At 46.6% G+C, this 23,111-nt stretch overlaps 1 protein-coding gene across 3 annotated transcripts in view; it reads right to left on the bottom strand.

The window, feature by feature from the left end:
- Positions 1 to 23,111, bottom strand: part of RGS7BP (regulator of G protein signaling 7 binding protein) — a 176,903-nt gene that overhangs the window by 12,009 nt on the left and 141,783 nt on the right. For 2 of the 3 annotated variants that reach the window (XM_075589908.1, XM_075589924.1), the window contains 2 exons: positions 15,538 to 15,552; positions 5,574 to 5,721 (listed from right to left, as the gene is read on the bottom strand). In XM_075589908.1, coding sequence (XP_075446023.1) covers positions 5,574 to 5,721; positions 15,538 to 15,552 — 163 coding nt within the window. The remainder of the gene's footprint in view (positions 1 to 5,573; positions 5,722 to 15,537; positions 15,553 to 23,111) is intronic. The other variant, XM_075589916.1, reaches the window with a different exon arrangement.

Genomic DNA, 23,111 nt, shown 5'->3' with positions numbered 1-23,111 from the left:
CTACTATGCTGGTTAGAACACAGACTGCAGAAGACTGCACAAAGGAACAATTTATGGGTATACAGAACGTTGCTAAAGTGTATTCAACAAATTGCTGTTTAGTTTAATATCACATTATATTTGGATATACAGTTTAGAGGTACGTGAGCCTTACAAAAAATATCAAAGGGAATGTACAATAGGGAAATAAAACACACATGTTTATCAATGCAGTTAAACAGATCAGCTGCTTTGTCATGTGGATCATCCAAAATAAGTCTCATTTGCAGGTAATTTTAAAACCACAATGTTGTCCCCATGCTCTGAAGATTATCACATTTTTACGGCAATCAAAGAATTTATCGCTTTGTTCTGAAATGTTTTTAATATAGTTTTCACATTAACATCTACGGCTGCCTGTCCCTGTCTTTGATGAAATCACAGGCTACGGGGCTGTCCACATGAACAATCCTGGAAGTGAAGGTCTAACTGAAATAAAAGGAAGAAAATACTTTGTCTGTAGATTTTTTTTAAAGAAATATTTTCATAGATATCCAGAGCTACTTAATACAAAAAATATATATCTAATACCCCTTTGGGTTTATTCTAGTAGCTCTGAAGTTGTTGTTGCCAAACCGTATGGTTTGGCATGTTCACAACGAGCGTAATGAAATGTGAGAAAAAAAAATGTATTCTCTATTGCAAATCACTTCTTCTAAACCGCTTCTAAAAAAAAAAGGGACAAACCGCCTGGTTTGTATTGGCTTTAGAAGCGGAATGACCTGAGGTGGTGCTAACTTCATTCCCAGTCTGATTTTTATGGGTTTTGCTTTCTCAGCCAAACCCATATTTCAGGCTCTGGATGTAACTTGCAATACCAATCTCAACAGCAGTCATGTTTAAAAAAATTGAGTTTTTATAAGCTTGTTTGCTTAACGGAGCTACAAGAGTAAAAAAAATATGCGAGTTTGAGGCTTTTGTTGACAAACCGATCAGATTGTCAGAGCCAGAGTGAAACCACTTCTAAAAAATACAATTTAGGCGCGGTTTGGACATGCAAGAAGGGCTTCCACAATAGGACGGCATGTCAATCCGCAGAGAACTTTAGAAGCGCTTTGTCACACCTCGGAGCTACTAGATTAGGCCTTTATCTCTTTGCACACATTTTACAGCATGCAGTTTTTGTTTAGAACAAACCATGTCAAAGGGAATGAAAATGGATCCTTAAAAGATAAACGCGTTGGAAATATAATTAGGAACCACATTTTTTAAAATATTCATAGAGACAGGTGGCAGTTCAGACTCGCACGGACTCGCCCGGGCGCACACGCTTATGTAATGGAGGTTTTTGATCTGACTGATTTCCATGCCATTGTACTGCACAGTACAGGCAGGTGGATGCTACTGCATGAGATCCATAGGGGGCTTTGCACTAAGTTGTGATAACTGGTTTTAAGAGCGCAAAGTGGCTTTAAAAGCCGATACAGGCTGCTGCGCGATTCACTAAACAGTGATAACAGCGCTTTATCGGCCTCAAACGGCATTTTTTCAGCCCTGTGAAAAAAATTCGGCCGATCAGGCAAAAAACGGCAAACGCACCATTTTTTGCCAGTCAGCGGTATTCACTAAACAGCGCTAAATAAATCGTGCTTTAAAAGCCCACCGTAAAAACGCACCAGCTAAAGGCAGGCGCAAAAGAAACTGGACATAGGAAAAATTCTTTTGTTTACCTTTTTTCAGGCAAACCATTCATACAACAGGCCAGCGGGTGTTCCCGGCTGATCCCTACAAGGTTCCCCAGGAGTTCCCCGCGGGACTCCGTGGGCCCTCGGGTGATCCTCGCGGGAGTCCGGGGGTCCCCGCTGGCCTGCTGTACCAATAGTGTACCCCAAAAAATAAACAATACTTTAAAATAAATACACCCCCCCTAACACATATAGTACAGTTATGTACAAAATTACATTATCCACATATGGAAAATAGTGCATTTGCCCATTTAAAATACATTAAGCAGCATAAATAAGTAAATAAATATTGCACTCACCCCTGCCAGGCTGCCACAATGACCGTCCTCATCGTCATCATCGTTAATGTCCTCCGTTGCTACAAACAATACAGAAGAATAAAAAAAGAGAAATCTAATGTCCCCTAACCCCTTAATCTCCTTAGCGGTTAGTAACCGCTAAAGTAATTAAGGGGTTAACACACCCTCTCACACCACCCACCCGGTAGGCCTAACCACCCATCCTTTGGGGACAATACCCCTTTCACCCACCCCCGCTACACACAATAAAAACAATACACATAACAGCTCCACTACCCACCTCTTAGGCCCACAATAAACATTACCATATTTAATAAACATCAATACATAACCCACCCCCTGTGCCCCCACATAAAAACATGATTTATTTTTTTACATACAGGATTAATACCCCAGGCTGACGGGGGTTCCCGGTGCTCCCGACGGGGGTTCGCAGGCCCCACAGTGCACCCCGGGGCGTGCACACGGGTGTCTGGGGGCCCCACGGGTGGTCCCCGCTAGTCTCTGTGGGGCCTCCAGTTGAACCCCCACGGGCCCCAATGGGATCCACGGGTGGTCCCCGCGGGTGTCTGGGGGTCCCATGGTCATCCCCACAGGTGTCTGGGGGCCCTCGGGTGGTTCCCGTGGGGTCTGGGGGCCCTCGTGTGGTTCCCAAAGGGGTCTGGGGGCCCTTGGGTGGTTCCCATGGGTGTCTGGGGGCTCTTGGGTGGTCCCTGTGGGTCCGTGAGGGCCTTGGTTCTTCCCAGCAGGTGTCCCCTGTGGGTCCTCAGGTGTTACCAGTGGGTGTCCGGGGGTCCTCGGGTGGTACCCGTGGGCATCCGAGGGTCCTCGGGTGGTCTCCATGGGTCTCCGCTGCTCTGCGGTACCAATCCTGTATGTAAAAAATAAAACATGTCCTACATTTAAATCAATACACCCCTTTCCCCCCCAAATACATACAGTACAGTAATGGGCAAAATAACTATTATCCAGATATGGATAACAGATTATTTGCCCATTATTAAAAACATTAGCCAGCATAAATAAAGTAAATAAATACAGTTCTACTTACCCCTGGAATTATGAAAAGCGTCCTTGTCAGCTTACTGCAGGTCCCTGACCTCCGTTGCCAGAAAAATACATAGCAAAATACAATCTAATGTCCCCTAACCCTTTAATCACCATAGCGGTTACTGTACTGTATGTATTTGGTGGTGGTGGTGAGGGGGTTTATTGATTTAAATGTAGGACATGTTTTATTTTTTACATACAGGATTGGTACCGCAGGGCAGCGGGGACCCATGGAGACCACCTGAGGACCCCCGGACACCAACGGGTCGAACCCGAGGACCCCCGGACGCCCACAGGTACCATCTGAGGACCACATGAAACACCTGCGGGGAAGAACCAGCAGACCCACAGGGACCACCCGAGGGCCCCCAGACCCCGTGGGAACCACCAGAGGGCCCCAGACACCTGTGGGGATGACCCGGGGACCCCCAGACACCCACGGGGACCACCTACGGAACCCATTGGGGCCTGCGGGGACCACCTGCAGACCCCATTGGGGCCCACGGGGACCACCCAGAGGCACCCAGACATCCATGGGAATCCCCCGGGGTGCATTGCGGGGCCTGCGGACACCTGTCAGGACCACTGGGGACCACTGTCGGCCTGGGGTATTAATTCAGTATGTAAAAAAATAAATCATGTTTTTATGTGGGGGCACAGGAGGTGGGTGGGTTATGTATGGATGTTAATTAAATATGGTAATGTTTATTGTGGGTCTAAGAGGTGGGTAGTGGGGCTGTTCTGTGTATTGTTTTTATTGTGGGTAGCGGGGGTGGTGAAGGGGGTATTGTCCCCAAGGATGGATGGTTAGGCCTCCCGGGTGGGTAGTGGGGGAGGGGTGTAGGGGAGGGTGGGTTAACCCCTTAATTACTATAGCAGTTACTAATCGCTAGATGATTAAGGGGTTAGGAGACATTAGATTGTTTTTATTCTTTTGTATTGTTTGTAGCAACGGAGGACAAGGACGGTGATGAAGATGAGGACGGTCTTCATTGTGGCACCCTGGCAGGGGTTAGTGCAATATTTATTTACGCTGCTTAATGTATTTTAAATGGGCAAATGGACTATTATCCATATGTGGATAATAGTAATTTTATTACTGTACTGTATGTGTTAGGGGGGGTGTATTTATTTAAATGTAGGTATTTTTTTGGGGAGTGCACATGATTGGTGCCATAGGCAAGCGGGGACCCCCGGACACCTGCGGGGACCACTGTGGGGTCCCCGGACACCCGCAGGGGCCATCCAAGGGCCACCGCCGGCCTATAGTATTCCTGTGCATAAAAAAAAATAAGATATTTGATGTATGTCAGGGGGGTATAGGGGTTCTTGGGAGCACAGGGGGTGGGTGTGTTGTATATTGCAATGTTTATTGGGTGCAATTGTCCCCAATAAACATGCTATTGTGCCTTAACCCCTTCATTTCTTTAGCGGATAGCCGCTAAGGTAAAGAAGCTGCTTTAATGTATTTTTTTAAATAGTGTGCGGGAGCCGGGGGTCTCCTGAGCTGAACCGCATTGATTTCTGGCTCAGGGACCCCCTGCTTCTTGACTTACAGGCCCTGGTATGGGGCATCGGATGCCAGTGTTGCCACCATTTTTATAGCGTCCATGTCGCGTGACGTGTGACATGTAAATAATGGAGGAGATACCGGCACCCCATATCTGAGCCTGTAACTCGGGAAGTAGGATGTTCCCGAGGCTGAAATCAATGCGGTTCATCTCGGGATACCCCTTGCTCCCGTACAGTATTAATAAAAATTACATTAAAGCAGCTTCTTTACCTTAGCGGCTATCCGCTAAGGTAATGAATTATTGTTTATTGTGATGTATGTTTTCATACTAGTATAGATGAGCAGGGGGTCTCCTGAGCTGAACCGCATTGGTTTCAGCCTCGGGAACCCCCTACTTCATGAGATACAGGCCCCGTTATAGGATGCCGGTATCCCCCTGCAGGATTTAAATCCCCCGGTCACGTGAAACAGGACCTTTAAAAGCACAGGGGATACCGGCACCCCATAACGGGGCCTGTATCTCGGGAAGTAGAAGGTCCCCGAGGCTGAAACAAATGCGGTTCAGCATAGGAGACCCCTTACACATGTACAGTAACATTATAATTTATATATATACTGTACGATCGCCTGTAAGGGCCGTGCATAGAGACGCAGCGTCTCCATGCAGTTCTTACAGGCTTTTTTTCTATCAGCTATCGTGCTTTACAAGTTTAAGACCGATAGCAGGGGGGGAGGGGGGAAAGCAGCTTGCATGATCGGGCATATTTTTGTTCGGCCGGAAAAAAATGCCCCGAACTTGTTAGTGAATCGCGTCTTTGTCTTCACTTCTTAACGGCCAAGCAATAAATTTCCAATCGGGCGCAAAAACGCGCTGCTTAGTGCATAGCCCTCACAGTCTCATTAAATAAAGAATTAGACAACAAGGAAAAAAAAATCAATATAGAGAAAGAACTTGTTTCTGTGCAATTACTAAGTAAACACACATACCTTTCAGTGTTTTCAATGTCTGTGGAAACCTGCCAACAATGTTGTTGAATATCTAGTGGTAATGATGACGTATCATCTAAAATCGGGATTTCTGAACTTTCCTCCATTTTGTAGTCTATGATCTTGGCACCAACACAAGGCTCCTTTCCTTTAAAAAAAAAAAAAAAAAAACCATAATAAAAAAACCAAAACTATTTAGCAAATGAGATAATATGATGATTTACAATGTACAGCCATTTCTAATAGTGGTGGAATTAAATGTGATCCTATGAAATAAGACATTTGCGTGTAAAGTTCCATCTTCTTAATTAGAAGCTGGACAGGTCTCCAACTCCTGTAGTTTCCAATTTCAACAGTTTGAAATCAGTCTGGCAGAAGAGTTTTATGGGATTCATACACAGTTGTGTCTACAGTACATCAAAATATCTGATTAGCTCAGCCTCAAATAAGATTTCCTTTTTCAAGAGTCCATGGAAAAAATGAGTGGCTCATATTATTTTCCCAAAGTAATAGTAGCATTTGAACCTCACAGGGTTCTTCTAATACCCGATGAAGAACCTTGTGAGTTTCAGAAGCGTGTATGCTGCTAACTGTGTTGGCCCAATAAAAGGTATTATACTCCCTATTTCTTCCTTTTTTTTAAACATTAATAAAGGCCCACTATGGCTATATAGCTGGGTCCCCTTTCCCTCTGATGAGGCTGCGGCGGGAGCGGAGGCAGCAGGATCTTGCGGGCAGTGAAGAGAGGGAGCTCTGGTACTCCAGAGGCTCCATGGTGCACCTGGCTAGCAGGGACTACCATATTGCCCGTCGCCTATGTACAGTTGAACCCCGCGCATGGGCAGATTGTCCTGAGGTGTGGTGGCCATTTGGGGGAGAGGTGCGCACGCACAGTAGCCCTATAGTAGCGGCGGCCATTACAGATTAGCTCCGCAGTGGAACTACAATCCCCAGCAGCCCCAAGGGCTGCTAGTCACATGGCGTGCAACAGCCAATAGGGCTGTGAGGATCACGGAGGACTAGGATTGATACATTTGGCGCACTAGGAGCAACGCCAGTCGGAAGGGGGAGCAGAACAGAGCAGGTAGTGTCCAGGGAGCTGTGCTTCCCTGGACGAGGACTAATTTGCTCCCTTAGGCCACAGGTAGGCCTTGTGTCCCTACCAACTTGTTGTGCTGTAGGGAAAGGCTCCCTTAGATAGGGACATTTCCCCTTTAGCTTATAGTGTCAGGGACACAGCAGAGACGCTGCGCCGAGACTTGTGGCCTGTGGTCTGGGACCAGACCACCACAGCAAGACAGAGACTCTCCTAAGGTGGGACACTCCAGCGGGAGTCCACCACAAGCAGAGGCGGCTGCCTTCGCTGACAACGATGACGTGGAATCAGGCTGGTCCTGTCTTCAGTTGGCGGTACCCAGGTGCTGGAGCCCCGGCAGGTATCATGCCCTACAAGTGCACCAAAGTTCCCACACATTCTGTGGGTAGCGCTACCGCACACTTTGGGGTGGGTTTGGCTTCTGTGGACACCGGGTGGTTAGGTACCAAGGGCACCTCAGTACTTTGGGGGAACCACACCAGGTGTATACGGTGGTGGTTGGACAGTGGGACACTGTGTGGGCATGGCCGTGCGAGGCCTGTATATATATTTTATTAGTTGTGTACCAGTAAAGATAATCTGTTAGAACACTGTTTATATCATTTCTCTACTGTGTGTTCCTGGGCAGGGGTTATCCAATTGTGCTTCGATCCCTCCCAGATGGAGGCGCTGTCATCACACATATCAGGTACACCCCAGGCTCCCTGTAGCGGAGGATCAGGCCTCCTGTGAGCCCAACAGGTAACGAACCACACGTATTCACCCTAGACACGGGGCAAAGGGGGCTACATTTGGGCGTGCTGCTGAGATTCAGACCCGGGGTGCCCGAATCAGCAGTAAAATTAGCAACATCATGTTTGTGCCCACAAAGCAAGAGGTCCATCACTGGGCCTTAGAGCTCCATGAGCCTCCCCGCCATGTGGTCGCAGTGGGCAGTGTTCCTGCCTCACGTCCCAGAGTTCTGTCCATGATCACATAAGAAAGCTCCCCGGCTTAGCCGGCGCATGGGTCCTAGGCCGAAAGTATGACCCCACATTCCATTGGAGTGCCCTGATACTAGCCAAAGGCCAAGAAATATGTGAGGAAGATCCTCCTCAGGTCATACCTCTACCGGAGGCTCCACCCATGGATACTCATATACACTGGGCTACCAGCTCCCAGGGCAATGTCCACCCCGAGACTCACCGCAGAGGTCCCCTGTCAGGCAGAAGCCTCAATGTCTTCCTATATTCCATTGGAGTGGAGGACTACAGCCCCCGCCTTGAGTACACCAGCCAGGGCAGACTTACCCATACCCAGGGTAACCTTCATTTCAAGTGCCATGCTAGAGGCATCCCACCGAGTCGAAACTCCACACCCGTCCCCTACCCCCTGCCAGTATTAGAGTAGTCCTACGCAGGCTCCTAACCAAAGGCCAGAATATCACAGTCGCCTGTCAACTGGCAACTCTGACTTGGGAGTACCCCAACTGGTAAGAGCCCTAACAATGTCTTCCCAGAACTACCAAAAGCTCAAGGCCTTCTCCGGGACAATCCCCACATCCATGGGAGAAGAAGGGATCGATTCCTGGAAAGAACACACCCTTAAGGTGCTGGAAGAAGGGTCATGCAACGAGGCTGTGAAGAGGCAGCGAATCATGGAGTGACTGCGGCCTCCCGCATCTACAGTGGTGAGCATGCACCGGGAGGAGAATGTGGATGTAACGGCCCGGATGTTTATGGATTTCCTAAACGAAGCCTACGGTCTGGAGGACAACGAGAGTGAGCTCTGGTCTAAGTACTATGCCCTTCACCAGAAAGAAGGTGAGGAGCTGTTGGCGTTCATTCATCGCATACAATTGGTGCTGTGGCCGCTACTCACCCGAAAACTCATCTGCCTCTCCAGCTTTGATGAAGCTTGACAAAAGCAGTTCTGCAGGATCGAGCCCAACTCATCCTAAAGCTAACATGCTCCGGTGTGGTCTCCTGTAAGGGAGTCCACCTATGTTCACGGGACTACTGAGCCAAGTGAAAGTGCACGAGGCACGCGCTCAGCTGCACACACCAAAGAAAGATAAGGAAACCCAAAAGGAGGAGCCAAAAGGGGAAAGTGCAGAGGACAATTCCTCTTGGAAGACATCTGCCTCTGCACCGAGGATGCCCCGGAGAGAGACTCTTACCTGCAGGACCGGTGCAAACCAAAATAACATCTGCTACAACTGTGGACAGGAGGGTTACTACTCTCGGGACTGTCCGAAGCCCAAGAAATCGAACCGTATGTCCATGACCTGCAAGTTGCAACCGACATAAATACCCTCCACGTCATCGGAGAGTGCCCTCGCGTCTATCCCCAATGAAGCATCCCAACCAGATGCCTACCGTCACGTGGGACCAGCCACTATTATACGAGTCCTAGTGGAAGGTATCTACTCATCGGCTACCAGGTTACAAGTGACTATAATATACCAACCCTTCTATGACCAACATCTTAAGCACCTGCCCATGCAGTTGGCAGAGAAGATGAAGCAATGGGGTCTCAGCAATGAGGAATACCCCATCGATGGTGTGGTGAAATTACATCTGGCTATACTGCAGATGAACACCGGCAAGTCTCACACCATGGAAGTGGAGGCTCTGATATGTCCCGAGAACATCCAAACTCCCCAATTATGTTGGGGACCAACGCCGATATGGTGTGGGCGGTGATCCGAGCTTATCTACAGGAGGCCGGCGAACTACCACTGTCTTCTCTACGGATCCATCCGGTACGGAAGGGAAAGTGCTGCAGGGTCACACAGCGGGGTTGACCGAGATTCCACCAGGGGGAGTAAAGTACATGGACGCAGTGTGCTGCTACCCATGTCGTGATGAGGCCGACCATTACTTCTCAATAGAGAGTACCCCCCAGGAAGACGTCAATAGAGGATACAAGATCGTGCCAGAGGTACGAGAGTGGAAGTCATCAATTGCAGTGAAGATCAAGGTGTTCATACAGAACATCTCCCCTCACACCATGCCATTCGACCAAGGTCAACGACTGGGTCGGATATACAGATGCAGCGGCTATTATTTTAACAAATCAAGGTGCCGTTTTTGTGTGAGCTGCTGTACTCCACGCGGCATGAACGTGGCCAATCGCCCCAGGCACATGTGTTTATCACAGTTGCTTTGTTTGAATTTCCTGGCTTGTGTGCAATGAAATGAATGTATTGTAATGTGTACAGTACGTGCTACTATGCTACTGTGTCAATTTCAGGTGTTTAAAAGCCAGAACACTAAAATGCTATTTTATGCACTCTCATGTACTCGCGTCTTAAGCCGGTACGGTTGGAAGAAATACCGCGCCATGACATGGGTATTCTGAGGTACTGTATACACGCGTGATTTGTTAAAATAATGGCTGCTGCATCTGTACCCAGTTACCCCCGTGGAAACGTTGGCTCAAGTGAACATCACCACCGTGCAAGATGAGCTGGCCGAGCTGCCATCCAACTTTGGGGAATTGACCGTGTCAGCCGAATGGAAGGAATGGCTAACTGCCAAGTTGGAGGAACGCCGGGAAGTGTTCTCCACCAGTAAAATGGATATGGGCTGCAGCAAAAACGCCCAGCACACAATCCGGCTGAAATATCTCCTTCCGGGAGCGTTCCCGACACATCGCTTCCAGAGATGTGGAGGACATGAAGGATGTCCTACAAGAAATGGAGACGGCGGGAATCGTGATGGAATCCCAAAGCCCCTACGCATCCCCGAATGTGGTGGTACGCAAAAAGAATGGGTCGGTGCGCTTGTGCAAAGACTACCGGGCCCTGAACAACCGTACCGTACCAGACCAGTACACTCTGCCGTGGATCAAGAGATTCTCAATGCGCTGTCAGGAAGCCAGTGGTTCTGGTGCTGGACCTGAGGTCTGGGTACTACCAGGTACCTATGAGCACCGAAGATCAAGAGAAGACGGCATTTGTATGTCCCCTTGGGTTCTATGAATTTACCCGCATGCCCCAAGGCATTTGTTGGGCCGAGACAACATTCCAATGGTTGATGGAGAAGACCATCGGAGATATGTACCCCCATGAATGCCTAGTGTACCTGGACGATATAGTTTTCGGCAAGACTCTGGTGGAGCACGAGGACCGTCTGGTGAAAGTGCTAGATTGGCTGGGCAAAGAAGGCTTGAAGTTGTCCCTGGACAAATGCCGGTTCTGCCGCACGTCAGTAACCTACGTGGGACACATAGTATCCGCAGCCAGAGTGGCCACCGACCCCGCTAAGGTCGAAGTCGTGGTGAACTGTCAGAGATCAGAAAATGTAATGGAGCTACGCTCTTCCTGGGATTCAGCGGGTACTACCACCGCTTCGTGGAAGGATACTCTAGCAAAGTTAAGGTCCTCAACAATCTTCTGAAAATATACCCAGAGGATTCTCACCAGAAGACCACCTCTACGCGGCTACCCTTCGCAGATGTGGACGTCCGCCTGCGAAAAGGCGTTCGCCGGTCTTAAAAAGATTCTTACAGAAGCCCCATCTTGGCTTATGCCGACCCCGAGCAGCCGTACATCTTACATGTGGACACAAGCTTCAATGGGTTGGGCACTGTACTGCACCAGAAATACCCTACTGGTCTTCGCCTCGTGGCGTATGTGAGCTGTAGTTTGACCCCCAGCAAGCAAAATTACCCCATCTACAAGCTGAAATTCCTCGCCCTCAAGTGGGCAATTGTTGACAAACTCCATGACTACTTGTATGGAGTTGCATTCGAAGTACAAACGGACAACAACCCGTTGACTTATATCTTGACGTCCGCCAAACTGGACGCCACCGGTGGCTAGTGGCCCTTTCCAACTATCAGTTTACCTTGAAGCACAAACCGGGGCCTTTGAACATCAGAGCCGATGATCTGTCCAGGAGACCTGGGCTGAGTACAAAACTGACAACGGTCTGTGGGAAGAAATCCCTGGGCCTGGGATTTGGACCATGTGCTCGACGGCCGCCATAGTAGAGGACAAAATGGCGTTCTCTCTGGGATGCCAATCTAAGGCACTCCCTGCTGCCATCATCCCCTGGAAAGAATTGGTGATGCGCCAGATACATGATCCAGTGGCTGGAGCTATACACCAGGCCATTCAGCAAGACAACCCCTCATTAGTGAGACGGGCTCCCACCGATATGGTCGCCGTAATAATGCGAGCGGTAGAACACCATTGCTGCAGATGCTCGCGGTGTATACAGAGGAAGGCACTGCCTACCAGAGCCGCTCCAATGGCCCATCTGAACAGCTCCGGTCCCTTAGACCTCGTATGTATGGACTTTCTATGTATTGAGCCAGCTTAGAGGGGCATCGGGAATGTGCTTGTGATCACGGACTACTACACCCTCTATGCCCAAACCTTCCCGACCAAAGACCAGAAAGCTATTATAGTGGCTAAGATTTTATGGGAACGGTACTTCATACACTATGGGCTACCAAATCACCTACACTCAGATCAAGGGCGGGACTTTGAAAGCAAGCTCATCGAGAGTTGCTGAAGCTACTGAATATCGACAAGTCCCGAACAACTCCTTACCATCTGGAGGGGGATGCTCTGCCGGAGAAGTTAAACCGAACCCTATTTGACATGCTCGCCACCCTTAAAGGCTCTCAGAAGACTGAGTGAAGCAAACATGTGGAGTCATTAGTGCACGCGTATAATTGCACCAGACACGAATCCACCGGATTCACTCCATATTTCCTAATGCTCGGGCGAGAGGCATGGCTGCCTGTGGACATCCGTTTGAGGGTATCTACCAACGGGGTACCTAACAGGACGAACTATAAGTACGTACAATGGCTCCAAGAAAGCCTGCAACGTGCCTACCAACTAACGGAGAAAGCATCATCTCGTCTGAATGCTTGCAACAAACGGCGGTACGACTACAAGGCCCGCCATCTGTTATAACACTGTGTGTATATCACTTCTCTACTGTGTGTTCCTGGACCGGGGTTATCCAATTGTGCTTGATCCCTCCCAGGTGGAGGCGCTGCCATCACACATATCAGATACACCATTGGCTCCTTGCAGGGAAGGATCAGGCCTCCTGTGAGCCCAACACATAACGCACCACACATAGTCACCCTAGACACGGGGGAGTGGGGGCTACAGCTATATTTTTTTGTCTATTATTTTCCCATTGAGAGAGGAGTTAAGGGGAATATAAAAACCTTCAATTTCTACACACATTTTTCTCTACTCTTTCTGTCCCTGAACTCTACCTACCTTCTTTTTCTCAACTCAAATCCTTTTTTGTTTTACGCCTTTGTGCCTGTCTTTCTTTCTCCTCTCTGTCCCTGTGCCCAAGGGACTCTTTAGTTTCTTATGACATCTCTGTCTGCCTCCATGTTCCAGACTCAGAGAGGGCAGTAGGAACCAGTGAAGCTACAGAACTGCTCTCCTTAAATTTTGCGTCCAAAACTACAGCTCTTAATAATATCACCCATCGGGTGCAACAATCCCAGTCAAAAGTAACTAGTTCACCAAACGTTATACATGAATTACTGGCCTACACTTAACAGACCAACTCCTTCATATAACTTCATATAACCCACACAGGCCCCTCCACTCCCCCCTATATAATAAACACTCTTGTCCTTGCCTCTGTCAACGAGGCCTGAGTGAAAAATGTAGCTGCCTTCTGACTGTGAAAAGACACGAAACTGCAGAGCATGCAGTCAAAGTAACTGTCACTCACAGCCGGAGCCTCCAAACTACAGGTAGCTCCCACAATACTGTACCTTGTGCCTGCTGCTGCATCTAGGCATGCAGTCCAACGACGGAAGTTATTTTGGTGCGCTTGTGTGGAAGCTACAGCCACACCCCCTGCATGCACACTGCAATTTTTGTGCCTTAAACTACGCAGTCCAATCACAACTCGGTAATTTAAGTAATTAGTCATTTGATTCTTAAAAATGTAGCTACACTTTTTACTTGTCTATCCTGAGTTTCAAGACCGGGACAAGTGGATTTTCCCAGCCCTGTTACCCATAGCTGCAGCTCCAAGTCTAACAGATCAGAGGCATACCTGGTTCTAAATCCCAAACAAACCTTGCAATGTATTTCAAATCTAACAGAGTTTACATTTAAGTATGAGTTTCAAGTATAACGTCTTTTAAAAAGGTGAATACCTCTTTAGAACTTAAAGCAGCAATCCCCTCATAGATATTTCTTTTAATGGTCCAACCCGTTAAATGTATCTGTAAACCTATGTTTTTAATATGATCACCAGGGAAACAATGAAAGCTGTAATATGATCTAGTGATGAAGTTTTGCCTTTCCATCGGCCACTGGAGCAGGGCTGACCCTGGCGACCATGTGTGCAGTCCTTTGTATACAAATTGCCGATAGCTTTGGTACCTGGGTGTCCCTGGAGCTCTGACTACAACAATTTCAGTTTTAAGTGACTTCCTGGTTTAGATATTAAGAAAAACCCTAAAGTACTATGTGGGGTAGTGTAATCAAGTTAATGACCGACTGTAAAACATCAGTACTTAATGAAAATGACTTTACTCATTTAAGAAAAAAACATCTTAGATTAAAATAACCTCATGTTGCTTAAACCTTCTAGTACTTCATACATGTGCCATTCTGCATTTCCTTCTTTCTAAGAACTATCATTTCATGTTGTTATACTGGGAAGTTTCTAAAAGAATTTTTACATTTTGGGCAGAAGTGGCGTGTTCAAGAGTATGGCGTGCTAAAGTTTGCTGCTAAAAAGTGCAAATCCATACGTCTGGGTCACTGATCCCCAAAGTTAGAATACATGCCTAAAAAGTATTACGGTGACAACTACCAACTAACAGCTAACAAGGAGGGAAGGGACTTAGCGATTATGTCTAAACACAAAACAGTGGCCAAACAATGTCACAAAGCAGCAGGGTTGGTCAGTAAGACATTTGAAGAGCGATTATGAGCAGAGTGATGGGAGTAGAAATACCATTTTACATTTCTCTTGCAATACTGTGTATAGTTCTATCTCCATAAGGATGAAATCAAAGTGGAGAAAGACCAAAGAAAAAAGATGAAAATGATATTAGGTTTACACGAACATAAAGACATCAACATAAACTTACTGAAATATTGATAGATGAATTGAACAGCCTTTCAGCAGAACAGCAGAAGTAGTAGGGGAAAATACAGTGAAATAAATAAAAATGATTGGATTGGGCATAAGGAACTTCTACGGCATGAGAAAGAGTAAATAAAAATGTGGATCAGGTGCGGTTTATAGTTTTAATAATATTTATTATAGAGCATTCACCTCATACTCATCAGTTCTGTGCAAAGAATTTTCCATGCAGAATGAGCCCTGCAATCTAATATTTAGTGCCTCAGGTGCAGGGAGACAAAGTGACTTGTCAAAGCTCACAAGGAGAGTAGACACTGGGCCTTGAACTAGGTTAAGCTGCACAAAGGCAGTATCCTCACTCGGTTACATGATTTGGAGAAAATATGTGCAGGGCTAAGTAGGCCAAGTGGTCCTTATATTCTGTGAATTTATTTGTATGAAAAAAAGAGAGAGCCTTCACGTGGAATTTTGCTGATGATTTAATAAACTATGGCCGACATTTAACTCCCACCCAGGACCTTTCTCAAGACGGGCAGGACCGGAACGTCGACTATGCTTTATTAAATCACCAGGAAAAGTCCACGTGAGGGCTTTCTCTCTTTTGTTCATATGCAGCAGTCTCAGTCCCAGTCAGCCCACAGTGGCAGTCTCATTAAGTTTTATTCATTTATATGTACAGTATGTACAGTGTATGTTTACACATGTCATTTGTAGGGGTGAAGCAGCTAAAACAGGAGTAAAGAGGATGGTGAACAAAGAAAAATGAATATTGTCAGTTTCCTTCTCTTACTTCGTCCACCAGAATCTGTGGAGTAAAAATCAGAAGATTGATCAATGGGGTTATGTATTCAGTTTGGTTTCGTTCTAAAAATATGTTACATAACATATGGCTTTTATAAGATGTGGAATGTAACTTGTAGTTGAATAAAGCACCCGCTGGCTTAGTTATGGTATTCAGTTTTTCTAAAATAATTTGGCAAGTTTTATTACGGTCACCACCATTTGTCATGAAAATGGGCCGGCCTTAGCTTTTGCGGGGCCTAAGGCATCCATTGGAAGTAGTGGGGGTACTTACCTTTAAGAGCAGTCCTCCCCATGCAGTGTCGTAATGTTACGGCGGCATGTGACGCCGCGTTGTCATGGCAACGCGTCACCGTGTGATGTCACGGCGTCATTTGATGTTGGGTCACCATGACAATGCGACGCTACAGAAGGAGGTCCTCTCTGGTGAAGGTAAGACACACCTCTCACAACACACACACCTTTGGGTGACACGCTTACCTTTGGGTGAGGAGTGGTCCTGCGTCGGTCCGGGGACTCCCCAGCTTCCTACTACAGTCGGGCAGAAGTGGGATCCTGGTGCCGACTGAGGGAGAGGAGGGAGCGCTGTGGGCCCCCAAAAGCACAGGGTCCAAGGTAACTAACTGCCTTGCTCTAAGGCCGGCCCAAAATAATAATGTATGTGCAGCACAGGTTCAATGGCCTTTAAAATAGTGGCATTGTGTTCGATTTCAAAAGATCTGAAACCTAGGGTTTAATAACTATCAGAAACACTTAAAGGTTCATTCTGTATATTATAATAATAGAACAGGACACCATTTTTTTTTTAAATATTTTTTTTTCTTTTAAAAAGGAAGTAAAAGGTTAGGTTTTTAATTATATAATAATATCATACTTCCACTACTAATTAATATTCTCAGTATCATTATTTAAACATAAACCGAAGTCCTCAGCCTTGACTTTAAGTTTAACTTAAAAACTATTATGACTAAGTGAGGAGGGTAGAAATGCGTGCTTGGAACTAGGTTATGTTCATTTGTAGGACGCATACCTCTGTATTTTGCAGAATTCTCTAAATGTTTATTTGCATAGGTTATATGGATGACTGAAAGGTGGGTCTGAATGATGAATACAAAATGAATTATGTTATATATAATAAATATTGGTTATACCAATAGTCATGTAGGAGAAGGTTGAAAAATCCTGCGGTACAGTATTACCACTCAAAAACAATCATGCAGGTTTACCAGATAACCCCAGTATAATTTGTATAACTACTAGGGTTTGCCATTTAATGAAAACAAGGATGGGCAGGTTCTATTTTATGAGTAGTTTTGACAGAGGATTAATTCCCCCCCCAAACATCTGTCGCATTTTATCCATGTCAGAGTAAAAGCTCTCATCTGTCATAGACTGGACTTGGATAGTAATAATCGTGATTTCATGCTGGGTTTTGAAGGAATTTGATTCACCCCATAATTCCTGCAATAAGTGGCCTGCAATGTACAGTATTGGAGAACAGAAAGCATTTTTTTATAATTATTATTATTATTATTCGCATAATTAGTTCAAATTGGTGATTCATTACTGTAATTATGCAGTGTAACTGTAAACCAAAAAACAATTACAATGCCAATTTCATGAATTGTTATTTCTTCCAAAGAGATGAAATTTGAAGGTAACATGCCTTTTCCACCTTCATTATTTCTTAAAACATAAGATCTACTGTATAAAGCCAATGAACAATCTAAAATCTGTAATAAAAAGCTCTATGCCCTACCTTTCTGGGCTACTCACATGCAGTATATAAAACATTGCAATGTTAGTGATTATGTAGAAAATAAGTCGAATTCTATGCACATATTCATGTACATCATAAAGCTTTAGAAAACATGAAATAACTTTTGTTTTCAATCAGGCAGCATACACTATTGTTGCTATATAACCTAGCCATTTCAGAGAACGGAATGATGCTAAATGTAGTCACATATCTACTAAGGTGGAGCCTGGCATCAGGTACGTAAATTAAAAACTTCTACTGGAAGTTTGTTTTTTTGAAGACATACACCTCCAAAGTGTCACGCTGTGCAGCCCGCAGACCAGACCGGTCCCCTGTACTGAGGTGGGATGTAGAGTATACGCACCGACCGCAGAGGGGGCGTGTCCGGGATGTGGCGTAGTAGCGTAGCCAGGCTTGGATGTAGATAAAGAATGGTCAAGTACTTGCCGTGTCCGAGGATATAGAAAGTTCCGTAGTCAAAATCCGTAGCAGAGTCCGAGGGTCTTAGAGGTTAGAGTAGTCTGTGGGAAAGCCGAGTTCAGGAGCCAGAGGCGGTATTCAGACGAGCCGGGTCAATAGCTGTAGGAAATAAACACAAGAGAGCACGACAAAGGTTCCAGGCAACACAGGTAGCAAGGAGATATGCAGAGCAAGGAAGTGAAGGAAAAGCAGGATATTTAAAGCGACAGTGACCAATCCGGACGAGGGGCATGGCGGGGGCGTGTCGAGGAGCAGCTCGTGAGTGGCTGATAGACCAGGAAGTAGTAGAGCACAGCTGAGAGTCTGTAACACCAGTGCCAGAATCCAAGATGGCGGCGGTAGAGTTCAAGGTATGCACTGGACGGCGGCATGGGTAGCGACGGGGGGCAGGGGCAGTACTGGTAGTGGGTAAGGAGGAGTCACGCCGCAAGGGACGTGGCCGCCGATTCCTTACACAAAGAGACTTACAAATCAAATGCACCATCAATTCAGTGGAAGCAAATCATGTTAAAAAACATATTAATATCTTAATATATTTCTTTTGTTAACAGATATATTTGTAATGCAACAGCTTTAAAAGAAAGGTGCTAAACATAGACTAACAATGATTTGCTGATATAAGTTTTTTAATTATGTACCATGAAGTGCATCTGGTTAATAATAATAATAATATATAATAATATATTTATACATAAACAAAAACAATATATAAAGTAAAGAAAATAACATTAAAATTAACAGTATTTTTTTCTGTACATTTTTCAGTTGGATATTTTTATATTTCTATTCTGATTAGATCACCAAGCATACATATAAGAAATAAGTATGTAAATGCCAAGTGTATTTATTTTGCTGAGCCACTAGATGGAAAAAAGGGATACCTAGTCTCTAGGGTCAATGTATCAAAACTAAATATAGCCAATAGTGCCCCATGTAAAAGTAAATTAACTTGGCAGAATAATAGGGACCATAAGAAAGAGAGAGTAGGTCAGACAAATTAGTACAAAGTGCCGACCCACAGCAGTGTGGCTCACACTGATAATTTACCCTACAATCAAAAAGATGGCAGCACACAGAGTACAAAGCAACGTTTTGGGTCCAACCAGAACCTAAAATTGAAGCACTGAACATGCTATGAATCTAATTGAGTGTGCTACTATCTGTTAGATAGCTGCAGGACAAGGGGGATGCATGTGGTCAGGGCAACCATCAGCAGGGGAGCACCGAGCCAAATGGGAGCAGTGCTGCTTCCTCAACTCCCCTTACTCAACAACCCAAGGCTTAGGTGTAGACTTGTAGTAAAAGAAAGAAAGAGACAAGCACAACCTTTCTTAGTAAAGTGCAAATGGTATAATATGGGCCACAAGCCTTGTAGACTTGTGTCCCTGGCCCAGGGATTGCTGGTGGTGTAACTTCATGTTTCTCTGGACTAAATTACCTTTTGGTGTTGTATCATACCTCAGCTACATAGACATGCCAAGGTAAAAAAAAAATGAAAAGTTATTAACCAGGGTGGCTGTATCTGGGATGAGAACTATAAGACTTGTCAAGTGGAAATATGCTTCTAAGTGCTTCTATGAAATAAAGTTATATTTTGAAAGAACCAAGAGTCGAAAATACTGTCTAACTTGCGGTTTGATTTATTATTAGATTTCTGATAGACCCATGTAGCGAGGTCACCCTTACCTGCCCACAAGTGGGGGGACCTGCCCTGCATCGATCCGCTGGTGCCCCGGGTGGTTAGAAGCTCCGTCAGATCGGATCGGGGTAAAGTTGCGGTGGCCATCTTGGAATGGCTCTGCAAGTAACCAAGCGGAACTACAACTCCCAGAAGCCTCGGGTGGGGATTGGTCACATGGGCCATTTCCGCCAATGAGGTGCGAGTGGCCATTTTGAGAGTTTCTTGATATCCTCCGCGGACCAGTAAGCATGAGAGTAGTCCAGAAGGAGCCAGCAAAGAGGACGAATGCCTCCAGGGAGCTAGAAAGCCCCTGGACTAGGCCAGAACTTTGCCATAGGCCCCAATCAGGCCCAGATCACAATTGTAGTGCAGTATTGTAGGGAAGGCCCTAGACAGGGACTCTTCCTTCTTAGAGATCCATAACCCGCGCCGTCGGATGGACGTCCACGCTGCGACCTGTGGCCTTCAGACGAGACCACCACCTGTAAGGCGTGTGGTGAATTTTGCACACCCTGCATCGTTGGACCAAGGATGTGGCTCTGCTAACAGAGTGTGAGGAATCCACTCCTGGGTTTGTTTGGAGCTCACTCTTGCAGAGTTGGTGAGCTCTCAGACAGACATCCCCTTGGAATTGCTATCACTATCACCTGTGCTTGCAATCACTGCAGCTCTGTTTCTCTGCTCTGGCATTGGAGGAATTCCCACACACCCCTGTCTTGGGATTGGCAATCTGCCCTTCTTATACTGGCCTCTCCCTTTCCCTCATTGCTGAGCACAACCCAAGATTCACTTGGATGTAACTGTATTTGCCACAAGCTACATTGCCTTAGCCTTGCCTTGTTCCTGAGACCTGCTGCATTCACCCCAGGCAGAGGTCTGCTATCCAGTTCCTGTGCTGAAGCACTGGATCCCCAGTGCCAGCCCTGCCTTGTTCCTGAGACCTGCATTCTCCCTTTGCAGAGACCTTATTATGGGCCGCTCCTGCTCCTCGTGCAGAGGCCATTCTCGCGCTTCAGCTGCTACGCTCTATGGGGTCTTCTTCGAGGTACGGACTGACAACAATCCGTTGACCTACATCCTGACCTCCGCCAAATTGGATGCCACCAGTCACAGGTGGTTGGCCGCCCTATCCAGCTACCAGTTCACCCTAAAATACAAGCAGGGTACCCTGATTGTCTGAGCCGAAGCTCTGTCCCGAAGACCCGGATTGAGCTCAGCACATGACGATGGAGAATGGGAAGAGATTCCTGGTTCCGGGATTCGTGCAATGTGCTCCACAGTGGCTATAGTGGAGAACAAGGTAGCCTTTTCTTCTGAACTCCGTGTGTTGGACTCGTTGGGATGCCAGACAGGGGCACTCCCTGCGGCATACTGCCATCCAGAATCCATGTCCATAACTCAAGACTCCATAATGAGGTGGAAAGAGCTAGTTATGGCTCAGAAACGAGATCCTGTGGCTGGAGCCCTACGTCGGCCCACCCAAGGAAAGATTCTCCTTAGTGAAGCATACTCCCGTAGAAACGGTCGCTATCCTCATGAGGGAGTGGGACAAATTTCTAATCGACAATGGCCTCCTCTATTGAGTCATCCCGTATCACAACCACCCACATAGGAGACAACTAGTTCTGCTGAAAAGATTGCAGTACCAGGTTCTAAGGTCCCTACATGATGACAACGGGCCACTGGGGATTGGACAAGAACTTCGGACTCATAAGAGACCGATTCTTGTGGCCCAAAATGCGGGAATCTGTGGAACACCATTGCCAGAGATGCTTGCAGTGTATACAGTGGAAAACACTGCCTATACGCGCAGCTCCAATGGGCCATCTGAAGAGCTCTGGTCCCATGGACCTAGTTTGTATGGACTTCCTATGTATCGAACCAGACTCGAGGGGCATCGGGAATGGTCTCGTGATAACGGATCATTATACCTTATACGCCCACCCACTAAAGATCAAAAGGCCCTCACGGTGGCTAAAGTACTGTGGGAAAAGTACTTTGTTCATTACGGTCTACCCAATCGGATGCACTCAGATCAGGGGCGTGACTTTGAGAGCAAGCTGATCAAAGAGCTACTGAAGCTGCTTAATATCGAGAAGTCTCACACTACCCCTTATCCTGAAGGAGATGCCCTTCCGGAGCAATTCAATCAAACCTTACTAGACATCCTGGGTACCCTACAGGACTCTGAGAAGGCTGGGTGGAGCAAACATGTAGAGCACTTGGTACATGTCTACAACTGTACGAGGCATGAGTTCACTGGGTTCACACCATACTTCATGATGTTCGGCAGAGAAGCTAGACTACCTATGGCTATCCGTCTAAGAGTGTCCACCGACACGGTACCAAACATGACCCATTATTAGTACGTAAAAAGACTGCAAGACAACCTCCATTGGGCATATCAGTTGGCGGAAGAAGCCACCGCCAAACTGAATCAAAATAACAAGAGGAGGTATGATTGTAAAGTACGCTATCAGGAACTTCGGCCTGGAGGCAAGGTTCTCTTGTGGAATCTGGGAATACCGGGGAAACACAAGTTAGCTGACCGATGGTGAGAGGCTCCCTTTGCGATGAAGTCGCAGATGCCTGGCCTCCCTGTATATCGTATCAAACATCAAGAGGGGCGGATAAAAGTATGGCATTGGAACCATTTGCTACCGATTCCCCCAGTTGGGGGTTGCAATCCTGATCCATTGCCCATAATGTCATCAATGGAACGGTAAGATTCCAGCGGGATTCCGGATCTATTACTTGAAGAGAATCAGAATCCAATGGAAGGAACTTCTTCAAATACAATTGGAGACTGGTGGGCCGCACCAGAGGAAGAATTGGGTAATGGTCCTGTCATTCATGTGCCATCTCCAACGGCTTCAACAAGTCGACCTCTTGACCCAAGGAATCCGAGCTTTATACCGAATAGAGACTGTTAAGAGACTGAGTCACACCTTATAAAATAGCCAGGGCCTCAAGCCAGTGGTAGCATCTCCAACCAAGAAGTTGCAGAAAAAGAAACTCGCCGTAGTCAGCGAGTGAGACGCCCTCCAACGAGAGTGGTGTATGATTCACTGTGGGCACCCCATTATGAGTCTCAACAGTGATCTTGGAGCAGGTTTGCATCTATAATGACGATGCTGACCGAAATATTTAACATTGTTTAGATGTTGTACTGAATTAAGTTGTATATTGTATGCATTTTCCATTATATAAAGGAATTGTATAGCATAAGTTTCTCATGTGGAGACAATGGAGTTTTCCCCAGGGGGAGGGTGTAGCGGGCTCCCACTTACCTGCCCACAAGTGGGGGGAGCTGCCCTGCATCGGCCCGCTGGTGCCCAGGGTGGTTCGAAGCTCCGTCGGATCGGATCGGAGGAATGTTGCGGTGGCCATCTTGGAATGGCTCCGCAAGTACCAAGCGGAACTACAACTGGTGTGGGGATAGGTCACATGGGATGTCATGGCCAATGAGGCACGAGTGGCCATTTTGAAAGCCTCTCGATATCATCCGTGGACCAGGAAGCATGAGAGTAGTCCAGAGGGAGCCACAAAGAGGACAGATGTTTCCAGGGAGCTAGTAAGTCCCTGGACTAGGCCAGAACTTTGCCCCTAGGCCCCAGTCAGGCCCCGATCACAGATATAGTGC

The sequence above is a fragment of the Ascaphus truei genome, chromosome 1 (genome assembly GCF_040206685.1).
Source record: "Ascaphus truei isolate aAscTru1 chromosome 1, aAscTru1.hap1, whole genome shotgun sequence".
Taxonomy (NCBI): Eukaryota; Metazoa; Chordata; class Amphibia; order Anura; family Ascaphidae; genus Ascaphus; species Ascaphus truei.
Note: the sequence above shows the minus strand (reverse complement) of the source record. Positions and strands in the feature narration are given on the sequence as shown.